Genomic DNA, 23,283 nt, shown 5'->3' with positions numbered 1-23,283 from the left:
GGGCAGGGACAGCAGCAGGGAGACAACATCCGCGTTTCTCCGTTGCCACCCGGCCCCCCAATCCCCAGGCCGCTGCCCCCCACTTCCTGCAGCCCTGGTCACCGCCGGGGGCGTGTGTGAGGGGCGAGGCTACTTGGAGCTGAGGAATTTAAAAAAAAAAAAAAAAGAAGGCGAGGTAATTAGCATTCTCTGATCCCATTGGCTCTCCGCCGGCCCTGCTTTACATACGCCCGCCCCGCTGGCTGCCTGGGGTTTGCGGGGTTCCGCGGGGTTTGCAGGCGCCGCGGTAGCTGCTGCGCTTCAGTGCCGGGCGGGCGCCTAGCGAACCCCAGGCAAGGAGCCGGGAGCCAGCTGCCAGCAGAGCTGCTGCGGCGGCGGCATCTGAGACCATTTCCGTCCTACGAACACTGAGGCCGGCGGCTGGCGGCTTCTGCGCCCAGCAGGGCCCAGGGAGGGGCGGGTCGGACACTTTTTATTTTGGAAGAAAGGGGCGAGTCCCGGCGTGAGCTTCCCTCCCGGCCTGGCTCGCTCCCCAGTGCGCCCCAGCTCCGGCCCGGGCTCTGGAAGATGACTTCGGGGTCCACCCGGCGTCTACTAACGGCGGCGGCTCAAGGAGGCAGCCGAAAGTAGTAACACTTGGTGGTAAGCAGCTGGTGGAAAAGTGAGCCGAGGCAGCGCTTACTCGGCTCTCCCCGCGCGCCGGTGCCCGCTGCTCTCGCTGCTCCTTCCCCTCGGCTCCCCGGCGGCCGCAGCATGAAGTGGCGCAGCGATGGCCAGGAGAGGTAAGAAGCCTGTGGTGCGGACGCTGGAGGATCTGACGCTGGACTCGGGTTATGGTGGCGCGGCGGACTCGGTGCGCTCCTCCAACTTGTCCCTGTGCTGTTCCGACTCGCACCCGGCGTCCCCGTATGGCGGGAGCTGCTGGCCGCCTCTAGCTGACTCCATGCACAGCCGGCACAACAGCTTTGACACCGTCAACACTGCCCTGGTGGAAGACTCCGAGGGGCTGGACTGCGCCGGCCAGCACTGTTCGCGGCTGCTGCCGGACCTCGACGAGGTCCCCTGGACCCTCCAGGAGCTGGAGGCGCTGCTGCTGCGCTCGCGGGATCCCCGGGCAGGCCCGGCGGCCCCCGGCGGCCTGCCCAAAGACGCGCTGGCCAAGCTGTCGACGCTGGTGAGCCGGGCGCTGGTACGCATAGCCAAGGAGGCGCAGCGCCTGAGCCTGCGCTTCGCTAAGTGCACCAAGTACGAGATCCAGAGCGCCATGGAGATAGTGCTGTCCTGGGGCCTGGCGGCGCACTGCACGGCGGCCGCGCTGGCCGCGCTGTCCCTCTACAACATGAGCAGTGCCGGCGGCGACCGCCTGGGCCGCGGCAAGTCAGCGCGCTGCGGCCTCACCTTCTCTGTGGGCCGCGTGTACCGCTGGATGGTGGACAGCCGCGTGGCGCTGCGCATCCACGAACACGCCGCCATCTACCTGACAGCCTGCATGGAGAGCCTCTTCCGGGACATCTACTCGCGGGTCGTGGCCTCCGGGCTGCCCCGGAGCTGCAGCGGCCCTGGCCCGGGCTCCGGCTCGGGCCCGGGCCCGGGCTCCGGCTCCGGCCCCGGCACGGCCCCCGCGGCGGATAAGGAGCGGGAGGCACCCGGAGGGGGAGCGGCGAGCGGCGGCGCCTGCAGCGCAGCCAGCAGCGCCAGCGGGGGCAGCAGCTGTTGCGCCCCGCCGGCCGCCGCCGCCGCCGCCGCAGCCCCACCGGCCGCCGCCGTCGCCAACCACCACCATCACCACCACCACGTACTCCACGAGGCGCCCAGGTTCACCGTGGAGACGCTGGAGCACACGGTCAACAACGACTCCGAGATTTGGGGGCTCCTGCAGCCCTACCAGCACCTCATCTGCGGGAAGAATGCCAGCGGTAAGTGGCCGCGCTGGTGCCGCCGCCTCCCACCCCACCTGGCCAACTCCGGTTGCTAGTTTGCCTCGCGCGCTCCCTGCCGCGTCGTTCCGGCCACCCACCGCTGTCCCAAGCCTCTGAGGGGGCCGCGGGGCAGGAGGCGGCCCGAAACTCGCCGGCTTACTCGCGCGCTCGGAATCCGCGTACTTTACGCGGCTCCTAAGGTTCCCAAGTCCCGGAGCGCACTGTTCGGCCCCTGGTGTGGGGCGGCGCGGCGCGGCGGCGGCCGCCCGCAGACTGTGGAAAGAACCCATCGCCGTTTGCGGACACAGGCTTTTATCATTTGCCCCTAGTACGTGTTTCTGCCAGAGCCCTGTGTTTTGTTTGGTTTGGTTTTTTGACCTTGAAGATGCCAAATTCTCTGGCGCACGAGTTCGGCTCCCTGGAATTCCGGAGGAGGTGCATTCCTCCCTCCACCGACCGGTTCGAGTACTTGCCGGCGCCCCCCACCCCGGATACTGTCCTGGCGCGGGTGTACGAGAGGCCCCGCGGCCGTCAAGGCAGAACGTTTGAGAGCTCGCTTGGCTCAGTTGGGGAGAGGTGTGTGTGGTGAGAGGGTGGAGCCGGACGACTTAATAGGTCCCAAGTTTTCCCGGGGCAGTTTTTGAAGGCCAGAGCGCACAGCTGGTGGGTGCTGCGCGATGGACAGCCCTTCCCCCCATTTCCGACCTCCGAGCTCTTGCCTCTCGGTTCCCGGTGGGAGGGAGCTGAAGCTGTCACCACTTTGCTTAAGGAGCGCCACTAGGGACCCGGGCAAGATGGGAGTGGGGCGGGGTTCTGGAGGGGGTTGTCGGTTTAGGGCGTCGCTTCCAGCAGGTTCTGTCATCCCCTCCCACATCCCCGTTTCGGAGGCGGGAGCTGGGTGGGTTTGAACCTGCAGTTTTGGCGGCGGAGGGGGTGGGGCCGGGGGCTCTTGTTTTCGAGAGCTCGAGCTGGCGGTCCTGCCTGTCTGCGAAAGCCCGAGCTAGACACTTCAAAGCTTCAGTTTTCCACAGGAAATGGTAGAAGCGTAACTGGAGACTCTAAAAGCGAAATAAAACTTTGCTACATATTCGGCGGTTTGGCCGGAGATTGCGTGGTTGGAGCTGAAATGCAGTGTTTCTGGGTAGATTTCATTCATGTTGCTGCTTGTCGGTTTCCCGGGGGCTGAGAGATGCAGCGGGCGCGGCCGGGCCTCTGGGGGTGCCGAGCGTGTGCATGTGAGTGTGTGCTTGTTTGTGAGAGACTGTGAGCCTGTGCGTGTGTATGTTAAGTGTGCCTGTGCGTGTGCGCAGGAGAGAGCAGGCGCGCGGGGCTCCGGCAAAAGCTCTCGGTAAACTGACCCTCCAGCTCTCGGTCCTTTCACCTGGTTTTGATCATCGTTGGGGGAGGAGAAGGAAGGAGCAAAGTGGGCGTGGTGGTGGGGGAGGGGCGGGATCGCGACTTCCGCGTTGCTCTGGAGACTCTTGAGGATCTCTATACCAGAGACCTTCCGCCTCTGCAGCCAGTTGAGGGCGCAGAGCCTCTGCGAGGCTCCCCATTCCCCCCACCCCAAACACACGTGAAATCCTGACCGAGGTGGAGACATTTAGGAGAAGGTATTGGTCTTTGTATGAGCTTCTTCAGAAGGGGGAGGATTCACCTGAAAAACCCAGGGGCTTTGGACTGCATTGCGCTCTGTTCGGAGCCCTACCCCCACAAAAAGCGTAGAAGGGTTTAATTTTCTTCCCACCAGGTGCGCCCCACCTCCCCTGTTCTTACCTCTCCCGTTACAGCCGTCCTTTACTTCTTACTGGCCCCCAAACCCTTATCCCCCTGCTGGGACTGGACCCTGCTTTTACTAAGCTCTCACAGTGTTTCCTTCCAAGGAAGGAGCATTCCCCTCAGGGGGCACCGGTGTGGGCATCTGGGCATCCTGCTCCACCTGTTTCTTTGCCATTCTCTTGAACTTATGTCTTTGGTTGACTCTCCTCCTTGGGCCTCAGTCTCCCCGTCTGTAAATCAAGGGCCTCCTATAACTCTGTATTAGTAGCCTCTAGGTTTTTTCAAATTGGTTTTACTTTTATGATCCTTAACATCTTTTAAAGACAGTTTTTGTGTTTATCCTTTTCGGAGTAAGTATAATTTAAGGAAGGAGAGACCACAGAGTTGGTTTTGGGCAGGGTGAATGTGTGGCTGCCATCCTAACGGTTCCCACACCGTAGAGCTTTAACTCCTGGGTTTCAGGGCCCTTCAGCCATCTCTTGGTATGAGAGATGCTGTCATTTCATTGTGATCTCTCCATCTCCTTCCCTTGAGCTTGTTTAAAATGGCAGGTCATTTATGCGAAAAGTAAGGAATGAGCAATTAATTTCTTAGGTATCTGAAACATACATTAAACATCAAACCTATTAAATTATTTTGCTTGGTAGTCTTTCTGATCTGCAAGCCTTATTAAGGAGCACGTGCCTTACGTGATCGATTTTTTTTTTTCCCTTTAACTCAGCAGTCTCACCCATTTGTGAATTCGTTTACTCATCGATATTTATTGAGCAGTTAGTAAATTTAAGGACCCGGCAGTTACTGTGGTCCAGAGGTAATAACCTCCAACGTGCCTCCACCACTACTCTGTATGTTGACCCATTTGATCTTCAGCATTCCCTTGGAAAGCTACTACTGTTATCCCCATTATACACAGGAGGAACTGAGGCACAGGGAACTTAAGTGTTTTGCTCTTTATTGGCAGATGAATTCCCTGCCTTTAGGCCATCAGCTTGCCTTTCATTACCTACGGAGTTGAACAGAGACCCTTTACAGCCTGACCTTCTGTCCCAGTCCATACACTTTCTGTTCCTTTTGAACTGCACTGGGCTGTACTAGATTTTACATTTTTATAACCTCTGCCCAAGTCTAAGAGAGAGCCTGGTACACAGCTGGAGCTTACTAGATGCCTGTTCAGTTGCTCAAGCTGTTGTGTACAATGATGTCCCGAAAGAAGCTATGGAGTTTTGAGTTTCTTGAATCATCTTTTCAAATCCTTTTACCTTGATTGCCCCCCTCTTACTGCCATCTCTACACCTGCCCACCCTTCTAAATTTGCTGCTGCTAGATGCCACGCCCAAGGAATTAGGAAACTAATCACGAGGGTCTCAGTTCAGAAAACAGAAGATAACCAGCTGTAAGCAAGGGCTTGGTTGCTCTCAAAAATAATAGGACTGGGTTTAGGGCATGTACTTTGCAGGGGCCTGGGGACTGTTTTACTCTTCCGAGGGCTTTTTTCTTGTGTTGATTTTGAGCTGTTTTGAAGAGCTGGGATAAGAGCTAAGAGACCCGAGTGGATGTTGGGTTTCCGTGGGGTTTTAAAATTTGGCTTGATTGATTTTGCGAAAGCTACATAAGGGGCAGTCAGAAGCTTTTCGGCAAGCCGTTTGTGTGTGTGAGTCATTTTACCTCAAAGGCTTCAGAGCTGGCCAGTTCTCATCCCTGGAGACTTGGTCCAGAATGATCTTTCCAACACCTCTGTGAGGCCTGCCTTGATGCAGCCCCTTCCCCACCCCCCCCACCTGTGCCATACACAGCCCTTTCCCCCTCCCTTGGGAATCCTGACCCTGATCTTGCTTTAAGTGACTCCCCATCACACTGTGGCCCCTCCAGTGCAAGCTTATGTCCTATTCATCTTTGTCTCTCCTTTCATATCACTCAGCACAGCACCTAGCACCTAGCAGATGCTGGGTACTTGTTGTTGAAGGCATATAAGTGGCCCATTAAATCTTTGGGATTTAAAATTCACCCACCAACATCTGTCATCAACCTCTGTAAAGGCCTCTGAAATCAGACCTCCTGGATTTGAATTTCAAGGCTGTAATGTTATAGCTGTGTGTTCTTGGGCATGTTACCTAACTTCTCTGAGCCCAGTTTCTTCAGCTATAAAATAGAGGTAATAATTAGGATTAAGTGAGATTATGTAATAAGGGTGTTACAGTCTGCTGCCTGACACACGATAGGGGCCAAAGTAGTGGTGGTACTTGTGATAAGCCAGGCATAGTGGTATGTCACATCTCTGTCTCATCCAGATTAACTCATCTCCATGTGTTCAGTACGGATGGAGGCAGCAGGGTACGGAATTTTACTTGGATGGATCCTTCTTCCCAATATTCCCAAAGTGAAATAATTCAGGGGGCTCATCTCAGGGATTGGCTCCATGGGCTCAGCCCTCACGGCCACGGTCACAAAAAGATTGCTTGGACCAAAGGAAAGTAGCTCATCTTATTTGCTGTATTTTTTATTACAGGCATCCTTAGTGAAGGGACACCAGGGAACTTTCCAGGGTAATAGGGTTCAGAGGTACATGCATTTGTCCAAATGCATTGATTGCATTGTAAACTTAAGATGCGTGCGTTTCGCTGTATTTTAAAATGTACCGCAGTAAAAAAAAACAAAACAAAACATTAAAAACAAAGCCATAGGCATCCTTGAATGAAATTTAGTTTTAAATGCAGGAAGAGTATGAGAGGAAGACTGGAAGAGCCAGTGTGGTGTGAGGAAAGGGGTAAGGACTTTACACTGGAAAAGATTCAGCCTCACATTTCAGCTCCGCTGCTTTCCAGCAAATGGCTTAATTTTGCCGAATTTGGTTTTCTCATCTGCGCGGTGAGGATTGCCAAAACAAAACAAAAAGGCATAACAAAGGGAAGAAAATCCAAATCTACCCCCATAAGTGATTAGAGGATTAAATCAGATCAAGTATGTGAAAACACCTGTCACATAGTAGACACTCAATTATAATGCCTTCCTTAAAACACTGATTATTCAGGCTGGTGATTTTGAATAGTCTCTTTCGGGAATCCCAAATCACTTTATAAACATTAATTAACATGAGCCCTAGCCCCTGGCAGCACTGGCTTGGTGGGTGGGACAGTTTTCAGGTGTTTTGCTTCACTGTTGCCTCCTTAGATTCTGATCTGCACTAAATGCTTACTCGGCAGTTTTCCGGTCCCCTAGCTGGCCCTGCTGTTCCACAGTGTCGTGTTGCTGGGCTGGACAAAAATGTCACAGAAGAAGAACAGGGAAGAAGAATAGGAAAACTATCTCAGGAGTCAGCCACGGCAGTGTCTGTTCTCAGAGAGCACGTTTTTAATTAACTGGCTGCATGTAAATTAAAACTTGGAATTTGGGTCAGTGGAGGGTTATTTGGTTTTCTATGCAGACTTGCCAGTTCAGTGCTGGGGCATTTGCAAGTAGGGTGTTTCATGGAACAGAAAAGAAAAATAACAGCAAAAATAAAACAATGAGGGATCAATTTAGAGACCTGAGGTCAGGTGTGGCATGCTGATTGCTTTCGAATAGGGGGGAAGGCCTCTAATTCTAGATCTATTATTATTTGTGACCTTGAGCCAAACTCACCTATGAAATAGGTCTGATTATCATCTACTGAAAGGTAAATATAAAAAAATCATTGACTTTGAAGTCAGACACACCCACAACTTGCAGTTTTCCTATCTGTAAAATGGGTATTATAATAATAGCTACACTTGTATAGTGCTTATTATACGCCGGGCACTGTTTCTCCGTATTATAGTCATTACAATTACATTAGCTGTTTTAAAAGCCAACCCCCAAATCTTAGGATTTGAACATAATAGAAGGTTGTTACTCACTAAAGTCTGATTGGGAGAGGAGTGAGGTGGGGAGGCAGCAAGAGGGTCATTTAGGTACCAAGACTGATGGATTTGGCTTTCTTTATCATTAGTATGTGGCCTTCAGGACAGTCATCCAGCCAATAGGTAGAGGAAGGAGGAGAGAGTAGAGGATCTCCATCACTTGTGCCCATAATATTCTTGGCCAGATGTGTCACGGGCTCCCGGGCCACCAAGTATCTATGTGTCCTTCTTCCCTCACACAAAACATGTTTTCCCTTCCCGGAGGGAGGAAACTAACTTTCTATGCAATCAGCTGCTTCCAGGGGAAAGTTCAGGAGCTCGGAGTGAAGCTCAGTCCTATCCATTGGATTATGTGTGGCTTTTCGTGGTCCAGGGAGCCCTGAGCCAACAGAGAAATGTTATCTGCCACTCTGCGTCCATATGCCATCTCGGAGCAGGGCGGGATAGGCACAGGAAAACTCCCATTGGGGAAAAGCACGGTCGTGGAAGACATACACAAGGTGTTGACCCTTAGTTGTGCGGAAACCTGGGCAGGCAGGCACTGTGTGGCTGTGCGCCCTGGAAATGGGTGATGTTCTTTGCTTGAACAATTTCCTGGTTTATTGTTCTCCAGGCTCCCGGCTCTGCCTTGTGGGAGGATCGTCTTTGTCCATTTTTCTTATTGGCCACTCCCGAAGTGGTTTTTGAGGTATATGACCAACCCGGAGGGTCTAAATCTTTTGTAACCTAGTTCCCGCCCTTGAACTTTGAGGGGCCCAAGGATTGTGTTGATGCGGTAACAGTAGAAGACTTTTAAAATGCAGGCTTATAGATTTTGCCAGTGTAGCTCTCTTGACAACCTAGTAGGATTTTCATCTACAATGTCTAGTGTGCCAATAACCACACCCATTGTCCTTTCCTAGAGCTAATTATCAAGCCTGGATGATTCTTCACTTTCTTAACTGGAGACCTTTCCTTATCTCTCTATTTAATGACAGCTACCTTGGGGCCATCAGGCTTAGGCGGGAAGCTTCTACCCTTAATCTGATCATTTCTTTCACTTAAAAGTCTTCTCAATCTTGACTTTTATGTTTGGGGTCTAGAAATAGTTGTCCTTTTCAGTTCTCCACGATTCTTTCCCAATTTCACTTGCAAACTGGCTAATTTGTGCCACAGCTCCTCTTTCTTTCAAATGCCTTGCTAAACTCCCACCAGGAGCAACAAGCTTCGTTATTCCTGTTTTTTTGGTTTTTTGGGTTTTTTTTTTTTTTTTCCAAACCTCTTTCTTTAGAGGCTATAGGTTCAGTTGGCCCAATTTGGTCCTTTAAGTTATCCGAGGTGACAGTCCAACCAAACATTTTACTACTTTTCCCAGGCTCTACTCTCTGACTTCTAAGCCAGGGCCACGTAGGTAAGCACCCCACTTCTGGTACCAGTTTCTTCGGTGGTTAGGGTGATACTGGCTGTTGCATCAGATAAACCCTACAATCTTAGTGGCCAAACACAATAAAAGTGGTCTTCTGATTGGTGGCAGGGCAGGGAGGCGCTTTGTTCTGTGGACCTTGATGGAGGTTCTGCCATCTGGAACGCTCAACTCTGGGGAACTTCCCTGCTGGGGGACAACAGGAGTGTGGAAGACTGTGTAGGAAGTTTTAGAGGACAGTCTGGATGTGAGTATATCAGCTCTTTCCACAGTCCAGCGACCGGAACTCAAGTCACACGGCCTCAGCTAGAAACAAGGGGGCTGGGGCTTATGGTCTCTAGAAGGGCAGCCCCTCCCAACTATAATTCTGGATTAGAAAGTGGAGGAACAGAAAGTTTAAAGAATTTGGCTAAGGTGACACAGCTAACAAGTGGTTGGGCAGTCTGGCTCTGGACCCCCTTGTAGAATATTTGTGAAGATTAAAATAATATAAAGGAAATAATACAGTGTATACAAAGTGTTTTTCCCAGTGTCTCATGTTAAGTGCATACTTAATACCTATCATCCTTTATGTGTATTGTCATTGTCATCGTCATCCTATTCTGGAAGTGGGGTGCTATATGGATTCATACTGAATCAGTATGAAGCTCTCAGGCATGGGTAAAATATGAATCCCAAAGAGTGGGTGCCCCAGGCAAATTGTATTATGCACCTGTCTTTTTGCCTCTGCCACATCCCCTGCATTTTACCTGCTGAGGGACTGACACTTGCTGGGCCAGGTACTGTACTCGTAAGCCTTCCATATGTAATACTTGATTCAGTCTTCACACCGTTCCTGTGAAGTGGGTGTTTCTTATTCCCATTTTATGGGGGGAGGAAACCGAGGCTCAGACAGGTTTAGCAGCTGATTGAGTTGCCATAGATACTAAGGGGTAGAATTGGAGTTTGGGCTTCAGAACCTGTGCTCTGAAGGGCTACAGCACCATGGTGAACTCTGGCTCAGATGAGCTTCGGAGGGGAGCCCAGAAGGACTCCAGTGCAGCCTGAGGGGTGTGTGGAGTGAGGGGCTCAGCTTGCCTGGGTGCGGTTCTCCTGGTCGAGGATCGTCCTTTGTATAACATGTGGTCACAGCTCTTTTCTTAGCTCCTGCTGGCTTTCCCTGTCCTGGCTGCCCTGTGAGGTCACTGTGTAGCCTCCTTAGCCGAGGCCCCGGGGCAGTGGCTGGCTTTGTGGTCTCCAAGGGACGGCTCTGTCCATACTTTGCCTAGCTGGGCAGGCTCAGTGCCAGAAGGTGCGTGAGCCTTCTCACTAGAACTGAATACAGAAATCTGCGGCGCGGTGTGGAATTTGTCCAGTCCTCCCGAGAATCCCAGAGCTGGCGTTTTCCCAGACTTCAGAGTTGGTGGACCAAGGTGTCAATTCTGATGACCTTGGGAAAGCCAACGAACCTTCTGAGGACTCAGTTTCCTCATCTGCTAAGTGAGAGTAATGGTTGTACTTCCTCATGGGGTCCTTAGGAGGGTGAGTTGATTTGTGTAAAAATCCCTGGAGTATGTAATATTTGACATACCATAAATACTAACGTCGGCTGGCAATTATTATTATTATCAAATGTTTAAGAAGTGCCAAAGATCTGAACCCTACTTCATATGGAGTGAAAGGCTCCAAACAGTCTCCCAGTAACCAGACTTCAGGGTGATATTGGGCAAGTTACCTAACCTCTCTGTGACTCAGTCTTGCCCTTTGTTAAGTGAAAGTAATAATACAACCTAATTCTTAGAGCTGTAGGGAAGTGTCTGACATGTAGAAATTGCTTGATAAATGTTGCTTAATAAGTGAATTTTATTATATTCATTGCAACTTTTACTGCAGGCACGGTGTTAGATGTTAAGCAACACGGTCCCTAACTTCATGGAGCTTGCAGGCCTATAGTGAACTTAGGTTTTTCATCAAATAATCATGTACATGTAAGTTTACAACGGTGATGATTGCTATAAAGGAGAGATACACAGGGCTGGAAGAGCCTTTTCTGAGGCTCTTGATGCAGTCAGGAGTAAGAGAAGGCTTCGACCAGGAAGTGAGGCTTGAGGGAAGTCGAAGAGTGGCCCATTTGGTTGAAAAGGTAGCAGAGTACTCCATGAATGCAAACAGAATGTGCAAAGGGCCTGTGGCAGAAGGGAGCCTGGTGAGAAGGAGAACAGCCAGTGTGGCTGGATTGGGAGAACAAGTGAGGGGAGCTGGGTAGAGGTTGGACCGAGCCGTCTGCCAGAGTAAGGAGTCTATCTTCTCCCGAGGACACTGGAAAGGCTTTGAAAGGTTTTTAAGGAGGGAAATGCTATGATCAGATTTGTGTTCCAAGAAGCTCATGCAGGCTGCAGTACTGAGAACAGACAGGAAGGAAGGGAAGGATGAATGTCAGAAGGCCAGTTAGGTAGTATTATCACCCCAACCCTACACAAGAAGAATCTGAGGCTATGAGACATTTTGCAACTTGCCCAGAGTCGCTGAGCAATAAATGGCAGAGTGGGGATTTGAGCTCAAGTCTAAGGGACTTCAGTTCTCCCTTCTTTCCACACGTGCAATGCCCCATCCCTGGGGAGCACTTGGTTCAACTCTCACACCTTGACAGGTGGGGAAACTGAGGCTCAGAGTGAGACCCTTCTTGCTCAATGTCACAGGATCAAACGGCAAAGCAGGAACCAGTACCTAGGTTTCTGGATTCTTAGCCCATCTCTTGTCTGCCGTGATGCATTGTCTCTTCCAAACCAGATCACTCCTTGGGGGCAGCGAGGGCTGAGAGGCTGCGTTGTCAACAGCAGTTTTGGAGATGAATTTACAACCAGGCCGTAACATCTCTGGTTTTCACTGTACAGATCACAGTCAAAGAAATGCTAGTGTGGGAGCGTGGGGGAGGTCCCCATTAGCTCGTGGCTGCGCCAGTGAAAGCAATCACTGCAAAGATCAGGTGTGTTCAGTGCGGAATCATATTAGCAGTTCCCCAGTGCATTAGCATCCGAAAGCAAATCAGAGAGGCTGCTTGGATTTCACTGGGGATTTTGGGTGGCATGTGTCATTGTTTCGTCCTGATCCCAGTGCACAGCACCACCCATAAGTCAGGATGTGTGTGCATGAGAGCAGGCAGACACAGATCACCTTCTCTCTCTCGATGGCCCCAGAGAATTTCGAGTACTGGGGAGCAGATCCAGCTTTTCCTTTCCTCTGTCCTCCTACCTCCGCCCCTTGCAGCCTTATCTTTGCTGACGTTGAGGGTCCTGGGACTCACCACTGTGGGCACCACCGGACATGAGGCCTGCTCTCGTGAAGCTTGCAGGCCTGAGATGTGTTTAGTTAATTCACAAATAATCCCCCGAATGTAAAACCGTGCCCATGGCGGGAGTCCTTAGGAGACGTTCACGGCGCCGTAGGACAAAGCCACCTCGAGTGTGGGGGGGGGGGCGCGGTCTGGGGAGGCCCAGCTGCCCTTCCTGGGTGCCTCCAGCGGTGGCTGTGGCCAGCATCAGGACACCAGACATTCAGGGGCCCCAGGGGTGGGATTGGGGGTTCAGATTCCCCATTCTCCTTCCCACACTGGAGCCGTGTCATCAGGGCGGGAGGGGAACAGAGCCGGGACTCTCATCTCTCTCTTTATTCTGAATTCTGCGTGTGCCCCTGTCTCTTGGGAAACCTGCCCCCCCCCCATCCCATAGCTGCCATTCTCAGGGCCAGATGCTGCTTCTGCTTCCAACCACTGAGGCACCACCACCACCCACACGTGGCCACGCCCTGCTTCCTTCCCCCTGTCAACCTTCCTCCACTCCTTCCCACCTGGTCCTGGACCCTCTGGTGCTCCAAGTTTCCCTTTGTCTGGGTGTGAGAGCTGTGGAGGAGAGAACAGACCAGGAGCAAGAGGGAGACTTCACGGCCTCGGGTGGTCTCAGCATGTGGAACCGCTTGCTGGGGGCAGCTGGGAGCCTGTGGGGGTGGAGGGGCCGTAGACGAGGAGGGGGTGCAGGAAGGTGCCTGAACCCTCTAGCAAGGAGGAGGGCTCCAGCTCCGGCCTAGCAGGGTGTACATGTGCTGTGGGACCTCAGACAGGCCCCTGACCTCTCTAAACCTGTTTCTCATAGGAATGGGAAATGATGACGATGGTACCAGGTTCTGGTATTCATAGAGTCACAAGTGTCAAACGAGGCGCCCTTGTGGAAAACTGTAAAGCCTGGCACTTACTAGTGGTAAAAGGCAATATTTATTGAGTGTTTACTGCTGTATTAGGGTTTTCCAGAGAAACAGAACCAGTAGGGTATATGGAGATGATATATGAGGAGATTTGTTGTAGGAATCAGCACACACGGCTGTGGAAGGCCAGGAAGTCCCACAATTTGCCATCTGTAAGATGGAGAACCAGGAAAGCAGGTGGTATCATTCGGTCTAAATCCTAAAGCCTGGGAACTGGGGGCCACTGGTTAAGTCCTGGAATCTGAAGGCCTGAGAACCAGGATTTGCTGCTCTCAAGCTTCCCAGTGGCCTGTGCAAAAAGCAATCGTGAGCAGCAACACAATTCATAGTATGGCAGGTGAGGCAGAAATAAGCCAGCTGCTGCAGCCGTTCCTGTGATGTGGGCCTGAACCTGAAAGGCATTTGTCAGCAGGGGACTAGAAGCAGTTATGAAGGTGCACTTAGCAACCTTACATTTCGGCCCATGGTTGTTAAGAAAGAACAAAGAGAGCCTCCCCTTGATCGTGAAGGGTCTCTCTCCCCTCCCTGTCCCCCCACCATTCCTTACAGAATGTCCAGTTGTTGTGATATGTGGGGAAACCAAAGGCCAGGGATGGGGCAACCCATCAGTGTCCTTCCTGTGTTCTGGTGGAGGGTCTTAGGGTGAGAAGTTGGCCTGGAAACTTATGTCTGTGTCACATGGTCCCTAGAGACAAGATCTGAGTTAATTTGAGTAAAAGTATATCAATGCTTCTCTGGGAAAAAAATAAGCAGCCTGTGCACTGTACCTACAAATACGGTCTTCAGCAAACCTGGGTGTGAGTTTGGGGAGGGAGGAGAGAGCTGGATGGGGTCTGGGGCTTGGAGAGATCAGCACCAGTGTGGTCAGATACCGTGCTCATAAGGGTTTAAGGACAGAAGAGGGCATGAGGCCCACGGTAGAACAAGCTGTGTGATCTCAGACTAGTGATTTAACCTCTCTGGACTTCTTTTCTTATCTGAAAAATCCCGAGAGAGTTTCGAGGCTCAAAGGAATCATCAGATGTGAAAGTGATCTGTAAACTGCAAAATAATCATTTGATCATTCATTCATCCATTCAACACATATTTATTGGGCGCCTACTACGTAGAAGGCATGGTCCTAGGCACTTGGCATATATCAGTGCACAGACAAAAGTCCTTGCTTTCATAGACCGTGAATTCTAGTCGGGGGGAGACCCTACGCAGTTAACAGAAGTAAGCAAGTACAGGATGTTAGAAAGAGATACCGGCTATAGAAAAAATAAATCGGAGTGAGGGGGACTGGGAGGGCTGGGATGGTGGGTTGTAATTATAAATAGTGTGGTGAGGGTGGTCTCGCTAAGAAGGTGATGTTGGTGCCGAGAGGTGAAGAAGGTGAGGGATTTAACTGAGGGGGGAGTGTTCTGGCAGAGGGAATAGCCAGTGCAAAGGCCCTGAGGCAGGAATGGCAAAGAAGCCAGTGTGGCAGAGAAGTATGAGTGAGCCAAGAGGAATAAGAGGTGAAAGCAGAGAATCACAGAAAGAGCGCTCGGGTAGGTCCTCGTCGGCTATTGTAGACTTTGGCTTTTATTTTTAGTGAACTGGGAAGCCATTACAGGATTTTGAGTAAGGACTTGCAGGTCGGACTTAGGATTTCAAAGGATCACGTTGGCTGCTGGTTGAAAAATGGGCTGTAGAGGAGCAAGAGTGAAACCAAGACCCGTGGTGTGGAGGTTCTTAAAATAATCCAGGCAGGAGATGGTGGTGCACTAGGTCAGAGTGGTAGCAGGCAGGGTGGGCTAAGAGGTGGTTGGATTTGGGGCATAATGAAAGGGAAGAGTCAACAAGATGTTGCTGATACATTGGGTGTGGGCTCAGGACGTGAGAGGAGTCCAAGGTGACTCCAGGGGTTTTGGTCTGAACACCTGGAAGGAGGGAGTTGCATAAACTGAGCTCGGGGAAGACTGGGGGAAGGAACAGGTTTGCAGATGGCAGACAGGTTGGGAGTCCAGTTTGGGACATGCTAAGTCTGAGGAGCCTTTGAGACCTGCAGGTGGAGATGTCGGCAAGGTGGTTGGATAATCACGGCTTCGTTCAGGAGAGACTTTGGTTTAGAGGTATAAATTTGGGAGTCGGGAGCATACGGATGGTTTTTAAAGCCATGAGATGGGACAAAGTCACCTAGGGAGTGAGTGTAGAGGAGACAGGAGGACCAAGGACTGGGCCCTTCCTTGGGCTGGGCAGAAAAGGAGGGGCCAGCAAAGGAGACTGAGAAGGGGCAGCCGGTAGGAAGGGAGAAAGTGTTCTCACGGGCAACGGGAGGAATCATCCAGGGGGAGGGAGTGTTCCACTGTGTCATGTGGCCTGTGAGGTAGTTGCTACCATTGTGCCCCAGCTTCGTGGTACTTCTGCCTGCAACCGCTGGGACCACTTTAGGACCGATGAACAAGCAGCGTCAAGGTGCCTGATGGGGACCACGCCAACCATAATGAACCAGGAGGGTGTTTGGGACGTTCTCTCAATGGGATGGAGGCAAAATGGTCTCAAGACGTCATCTATAAACTGAGGGCTTAGGCCCGATCAGTAACTTCAGACTAGACTGTCATGATCTTAAGGTTCTATAAAGGGCCTCCAGGTGGGGAGGCTTCCCGTCCGCACCCACACTTCACCAGAGCTGCTACCCTTCCATCTGTGCTACACATATTGGACTTTTGCATAAGATGCATTTGAGAAAGAGATTCTGTTGCCAAGTAGAGTCTGAAAAGCACTGGTCCAGATGATTAGCAGTCCTGTCAGCTCTGACATCCTAGGAGGCTCAGCTCCTCAGGGAGCAGGGATGCCTGTGCCTTTTTGTCTTTGGTTGTGGAGACCAGCCAGGAGACAGTATCCCCCTGAGGCTTGGAGAAGCCCTGAGCCAGGTGGGACGGGGAGGGGAGAGGTAGGGAGGTGCTGTGCTTGGAACCTTACAGAGCTCTAGGGCCCCAAAGGGTTGGAAGAAAGGGAAGGAGGAGAACCAGTATTGGAAATAAACCTGGTAGGATGCAGGGTCCAATTAGATGCTTTCAAGCATCTCCTCCTGATTATTTGCAATTCTGCTCTTTTCCTGATGCAAAGCTCTTCTTTTTATTCCCCCTTCACTGCTGTATCCTCACCTCCCAGGTGCCATTTTTGATACAAGGGGCAAAGGTGGAACTCGTCAAAGCTATCTCCGAACCAAAAATAACCCCGTCCAGCCAGAGGCAGCCTGACCTTCCAGGCCAAAGTGCTTGCTTTCATGTGTCAGAGTTGGTACATTCACCTTGGCTCTCAAAGGTCTGAGGTTCAAAACTAGCTTGCCTCTGTATTAAGGAAATATGTATATCTTTTCCTAAGAAGTTTTGTGGCTAAATCAATTTTACATCTACAGAATGGATCAGTCCTGAATGCCTAAACCCCAGTGTAGGAGATGGGGACATTGGGATGTTGTGGCTTACGTTATTTACTCACTGAAAGGTCTCACTCACCTGGCTGATGTTCTGGAGAGGAGTCAGCGTGGTATATCGTGCTGTATAACCAAGCGTCTGAGGTCAGGCAGCCTGGGTTCACATCCCAGTGTCATCCCTTACTGGCTGGGCTGCCCTGGGTGGGTTCTTCTCTCTCCGCCTCAGTTCCCCCCCCCACCCCCGCGAATGTTTTGGGGCTAAGATGAAATGCCATGATGTATATAGCACTTAGTGTGGGGAAGTGAGCGCTCATGTATGACAGCTGGTGTTGTTGGGATTGTCATCCCACAGACCCCCGAAACCTCTACTGTAGTACTCCTCAGGTTCCCTGTTCATCTTTACGGTCCAGACTGTTTCTTCTTCATCTTTGGGTCTCCGGGTGGCACATATTGGCACTTCAACAATCGAATGAGTCCACAGACCATAAGCTCCATGCAAGCAGGGTATCTGTCTATTTCCTTCCCCACTATCACCCTGAGACTTGGAACGGCATCCACACATGGTGGGCACTGAATGTCATCTATAAACTGAGGGGCTTAGGCCTGATCAGTAAGTTCAGACTAGACTGGTCTGGTCTGTTGGTCGTCTGTGAAATGAACCATGAATCAATGAAGCTTCACTAACAGGCAAACCAAGAGCCTGGAGCTAACCACTGGCTAACTGGCTGGGACTCTCCCACTCTGTTTCCAAATTCCTAGCCCTGAAAATCTCTCCTTTTCAAAGCTTTCCTCTCCTTTGAAGCACAGAAAAAAAGAATGATTGCTCATTATTCCTTTATACCCACTTTCTTCCCGTGAGACGGCACCTCGCTCTGATTCAGAGTTGAAAACTGTGTCTGCATAGACACTTGGATCTTAGAGCTGGAAGAAGCCCGCACGATGCTCCTGGGGGCCCTGCTGCCTTCAGTTGGGTGTCGGGTGGATTTTGCGAACCAGACACCTGAGAGCTGGGGGGCTTCCCTGATGTGCTTGGGGCTGCACAGCTGCTGGCAGGTGGGCGGGCGAGGGAGAGTCCTGAGCCTCCAAGTGGGAGGCCCTCACTTCTTGGCTGGGCCTGGACCTGAGCTCCTTGAATCCCCAGGTTGGTGTCCACGATGCCAGGCTGCCCCAGGAAGAACACAAGGCTTTGTTCCCTTTCCTCAGTTGTGTTTCCCCCTGGGTCCTGTTGATTCAGGTCTGCCGTGTGTCAGAATCTGTGTAGCACGCTTTCCAGATACTCTCTCGGCTTCATCCCTCCAGCCCTACCGATGAGGTCAGGGCCTTCAGTTCTCCTGCACGGCCTGGGGACCTGACCTGGAGAAGCTAACGAGGCTCACGGACGGTCATGCTGGCAGGGTGCAGGAGCTGGGTGTTTCCCGCCCACTCCCCCCCCTCCCCCCCCCCCCCCAGCCACCTGGCGCACCCTCAGCGGGCTATCCTGTGAATCTTGCTGCGACAGGGCTGCAATGTGACCTGTCGAAAATTTCTTAAACATTCTAGTAACCAACCCTAAGACTGTGTCTAGACCATGATGAGGCAGCTGGTCAATTCCACAGGGATTAAAAACATCAGCTATTAGATGGACAATCGATTTCATCAGATCGGCAATGTGGACTTGTGAAGATAAAGCAACCGCATATCTAGGCCTCCGCCTTGTTGACTCAGTGTTCGTGGTTTTGTTGGTCTCTCTCCATCTCTCCTGGTCCTTCATTTGGTTCAGCATCTACTAAACGCCAGGCACAGGTAAAAGCACACACCACTGCCAATATCCAGTCCAGTTTTGTGATTAGAAAGACCAGGACTTTTTTTCCAGAACACTGTGACACGTATTGATTCAAACACTTAATCTGAGCCGGTTCAACCTAATGCTCCTATTGACTCATTCAGGTCTGCCTCTTCTTCCCCCTTCCTCGGGGAGCAACCTCACCTGCCAATTGAGTGGAATTGAAGCACGGGGCCACTGGAAGACAGGAGATGTTTGCTCCTTATCAGGCTGCACTAACTATAATTGTGAATCCCACAATGCCTTGTTATTATTCATTCTTTAGGCTTGCACAGTTTGCTGAGTTCCATCAACTATTTCTATCAATATTCCTAACAGCCCTTGGGTATCAGGGGGAGTGGTAGGCATCAGTAGCCTGATTTTGCACAAGAGGAAGCTGAGGGTGGCAGAGGGGACATATTTTGCCCAAGTCACCAAGTAAGTGGCAACACTGGGCAGCTGTTGGACTCCTAGTCCAGTGCTCTTTCTGTGCTTCCCAAGGCCACTCTTTGTGCATTGTTGGTGCTCAAGTGTTTTGAGAACCTGAATTGACTCTCCCAAGGCAGGAGGGTGGGGGAGGGAGAGTACACAGGGATCCCATCTGATGACTAACCAGGATGTGAAGGTTACCCCAGCTTTTGGCCCTCCCAACCTTCGGATGCATGGAGTTACTGTGTCCCTCCCCTGCAATCTGTCAGGCTTCAGTGGAACCTTGCATCTGACTAGCCCCTACCTTTGCATCTTCAGCCGTGGTGGGGGGGCTCCTCATGGGCTCCCTAGAGCATTATGATTTGAGCTCACATGCTGCTACTTGAAGGTCAGGAAGTCCTTGGAATGCCCACTCAGAAAGGAGGAGTGTTCTTGCTGGGCTCTGCAGAACCCAGATGGCCCCTTAGCCAACTTCCCACTGGCCCAGAAAGAATGGGCCTCTTGAGCCTCTCCACTGGTGGACTTTCTAGAACAATCTGGCCCAGCCTGAGCAAGCTCTTTCTGAAAGAAACCACAAGCGCAGAGGCTCCCAAAGCCTCGTGTGCCTCAGCTGAGCTGTAAAATCCATCCTATTCTTGCATGAAAGAAGAGGTTGCCCTGTGTTGCCCCAGGTGCTTGAAAAAAGGGGCCGTGCCCAGTGGGAGACCTGTGCCTAGACAGGTTTCTTACCTGTGTTTTCAGTTTGCCAAAAGTTTTCCATTGCAAAGACTTGTCACAACTAGAAATCCTTAGGTATTCTATGCGCACGGTCTCTGTTATGGATCTTAATCATTCATCATGTTTTCCTTAAAGTAAAATGAGTTTTCTATGAAAGGAGAAGTAGGAGATTATTGATTGTACATCGTGTATCAAGGAAAGCTTCAGTTTGTTTCCATTGGGAAGGGCAGATATTTCTTAACTGCAGCAGTATCAGGAAAGTGTGTGTGTGTGTGTGTGTGTGTGTGTGCGCGTGCGTGTGTGTGCGTGCATGCGCGTGTGTGTGCGCATGTGCACAGAGGCCTACATTAGTTCAGCCCGACTGTCAGAAATCAGGCGTTTGTCAGGGCTTCTGAGTTTGGGTTGAGTTTTGATAGCTAAAATTTGCAGACTGTCATGTAGGTAGTTTTAACATCTTCCTTAATTCTAGCGGAGGCACCATCCCATATCACACCCAGACAGACCCCATCAGATTTATGTTATGGCTGGAAAAAAAATTGTAATGATTTTGCTTTTAGAATTATTTTGCTGTATATACATCTATTTTTCGGTGCGCTCTGATTTCTCTGCTGTCATCTTGTGTCCTCAGGAATTCTTACAAAGTGAGAAAAATCTAACCAGCCTCCCCGCCCCGCCCACAAATGTAATGAAATTGTGATGAATGTTGATATCAACAGCTCATGATGTTGACGTCATGTTACGGGTTTTAGCCACTTAATTACACCGCTATTAATTATGGCTTTGCAGTTTTCTTTTCATGTTTTGGAGCTGATAATTTTCACTTTTAAGGCATCGGATAGTTTTGTGAGGCCCAAGAAGAGGCCCAGGAACTGAGTTGCCTAGTGGGGAAAAAATCCCGTGCTTTTGACATCAAGAATCCAAGCTGAGATTGGCCTCAGAAAGGTCATTCTGAGAGGTTCACTGCCCAGCAGAGGCGTCTCACAACACAGACCCACACTCACTCACACACGGTCTCACACACGCACTCACACTCATACTGTGATGCAGTTGTTGAGATAGTTAGAATCTAGTGCAAAACCAAAGGGCAATCCCTCTCCAGTCTCTACCCGCTCCCTGTGGATGGCGCTGTGTGTTGTTTACAAGTCTGGATAGGAAGTTTGGTCCACGGGTGTGTGGGCTCGGGGGTGTGGAATGAAACCACAGTTGGTGGCCTGCAGTGTGCTTCCTTGTGTACACAATTCATCGGTTCCTTTTCCTGCAGCTACACTGATGCAGCCCTCGGAAGTTGATTAAGTGGCCAACCTTCCCATTTTAGAGAGAAGGAGAAAAATGAGCACCAGACAGAAAAACCACTCCTGGAAGGCTCACCAGAGACTTCCCAGGATGGAGCCCTTTCCTAGCTGTCTCTGTAACAGTCTGCACGTTCCCAAGTGTATTTTCAAAGACCTGCCAATTTTTTTTTTTTTTTTTTTTTTAAATCGGGAACTCTGTAAAGAGAAGCAGAAGGGTGGTGCTGAGTGCTGGAGAGACGACCATGAATAGGATGTGCCCAGTGCCCCTGAGAAGCTCATGCCCCTACTCAGGGACAGGATGACAGGAGCTGCTGTGGAGGCTGGAGACAGCTGGTCCTGGGGACGGTGGGAACGCAGACTCCCCAGCCCTGCCGCGGGTAGCTGGGAACTCGGTGCGCAGAAGAGCCAAGGATGCTCTGTTAGCACATGCCCAAGCTCAGCCCCGGCATAACTGGGCCACGCTGAGCCACAGGCGGGGCGGGGATTAAGTCACCGTGGCTCTGCCACTGAGAGCCACCTCCAACCACCTTGGTTCATGGCTCTGTTTCGAAGGTGTCTATGAAGCGCCTGCCTTGTGGCCGGCCAGTCCTGGGCTGGGAGCTGAGGGTCCCACAGTGAGTGGGAGCAGCGTTGCCCCAACTGTGTGAGGCTGTCCTGGAAATGTAAACACTGACCATGTGATGACAGGATCTGTGGGAGTTCCAATAAAGAAGAGTTCAGGGTTCTGTGTGCCTCAGTTCCCTCATCTGTAAGATGAGGGGAGGCACTTGGGTGGTTGGTGGGTTTCAGACTTGGTTTGGAGTGCAGGCTTTCTGGGCACCTCAGTGTATGAAACACAAAGAAAGCAGATTTGTTTTGGTTCGATCACTCTCCCCTCTGTGAATAGTGGACCCTACTGCCATAGGGAACCCAGTTTGAAAACTGGTGGGTGAGATTATCCCTGGGGGACCTCCCAGGAGCCCATGTTATTCTAGAGTTCTGTGGCTTTTTGATAACAGATGAGGTCCCCTCCATTCCGAGTCATCATGATCCTGTGTCTGGAATCCTGAACCATCAGTTGGATTGAGGCTGTCATCCTTCTCTGCCTCTGGATGCGAGATCCGTGTGCTGCTTTTTTGGGGGGGTTGGGAGGAGTATAAGTGCCAAAGCTTCCATCCAAGAAGCCCGCCTTCAGGGGAGGAGGGGAGGGATGTGTAGTTGGCTCGCTCTATTCCTCTAGCTATTCAGTGTCTCTCAACCGGGAGGATTGGCTTGTGCCATTGCCACAGTCATTCTGTCTGCCACCTGGGCCAGAACCACTGAACGCCATCCCCACCCAGAATGTCTCAGGACCCTGCAGACCACAGTCAGCCCCCTTACTAGAGCCTCGCCCTGGGCTCCCCGCCCAGTCCATTCCTCCTGGCACCCCAGATCAGCCTCGCTCTGAGTAGTAGTGACGAGAGTCCAGTCCAAGCTCCACCTCCTGGCATCCTCTAATCCTGCCTCAGTGGAACCTCTGTGGCTTCCCAGGCTACTCCCACCCTCCCCCAAACACTTTCATTCCTAATTCCAAGCCTCTGCTCAAGCAACTTGTCCACCTGGAATGGCTCCTTTCTCCCCCTCCTCTCAGCTGCAGGCTCCAAATCAAGCCCTACATCCTTCCTGGGGTTGCCCCAGAATAAGCAGATTTTTCTCTCCTTTGAAATCCCACAGAATTTGCTTGCTGTCTGAAATGCTTCGGCTGTGGATCACATGGGTCCTTTTGTTGGAAACCTTTTGTGTGGCCGTGACCTGCTTCTCCCGTTACCCATAAGCTCTTTGAGGGCAGAGCCTGGATCTTTCAGTTCTTCTTCCCCTTTTCCTGCCCTGTGTTCAGTGAAGATATTACTTGATCAGCCCTTCCAGAATTAGAGCACAAACTGTATTATCCAATTAGAGCATTCTGATTGTTAAAGGTGGCCCGGGGTGAATTGAAGGTGTCATTCTTGACCAATAAGAACACTTGATTTTAATTGGCCAATCTGATGTCGGATTGTGTTTGGCAGCTTGTATCAGAGACCAAACTAACTGGCTTAAATAAGGCAAGGAGTTGGTTTTCTCTCTTACGACAACCCAAGGCAGATAGGCAGTCCAAGGTCAGGTAGTTGGTTCTACAACATCTCAGGCCCCTTTGTCTTTCTGACCTGTCATCTTTAGCACATGGTTTGCATTCTCAAGGTACCTCATGGTCCCAAGATGGCTGCTACAGCTCTAGTCATTGCTTCCACATTTTAAGCACAATGAAGAATGAGGAACGATGGAGTAAAGGGTGCATGACCGTAGACCCAGCCCTTCTTTTAAGGAGCCTCACTGATGCCCTCACCCAATAACTCTGCCTATATCTCTTTGACCAACACTTAGCCCCTCTTGAGCCACCATTTCTCCAGGGGAGGCTAAGAAATTTAGTTCTTTAAC

The 23,283-nt window shown here is 51.2% G+C and overlaps 1 protein-coding gene across 2 annotated transcripts in view; it reads left to right on the top strand.

The window, feature by feature from the left end:
• The first annotated feature begins 262 nt into the window (after window positions 1–262).
• The window catches only part of ABTB3 (ankyrin repeat and BTB domain containing 3), a 298,372-nt gene continuing 275,351 nt past the window's right edge, over window positions 263–23,283 (top strand). The window contains exon 1 of one of the 2 annotated variants that reach the window (XM_025882175.2): window positions 263–1,916. In XM_025882175.2, the coding sequence (XP_025737960.1) occupies window positions 770–1,916 (1,147 nt within the window). In that variant the 5' untranslated portion in view covers window positions 263–769. Of the gene's footprint in view, window positions 1,917–3,134; window positions 3,155–23,283 lie in introns of those variants that run through there. The other variant, XM_073900343.1, reaches the window with a different exon arrangement.

This window comes from Callorhinus ursinus, unplaced genomic scaffold (assembly GCF_003265705.2).
Source record: "Callorhinus ursinus isolate GAN/ISIS: 27379988/994484 unplaced genomic scaffold, GSC_fseal_2.0 scaffold14, whole genome shotgun sequence".
Classification (NCBI taxonomy): domain Eukaryota; kingdom Metazoa; phylum Chordata; class Mammalia; order Carnivora; family Otariidae; genus Callorhinus; species Callorhinus ursinus.
This window is presented reverse-complemented; position numbering and strand designations above follow the sequence as displayed.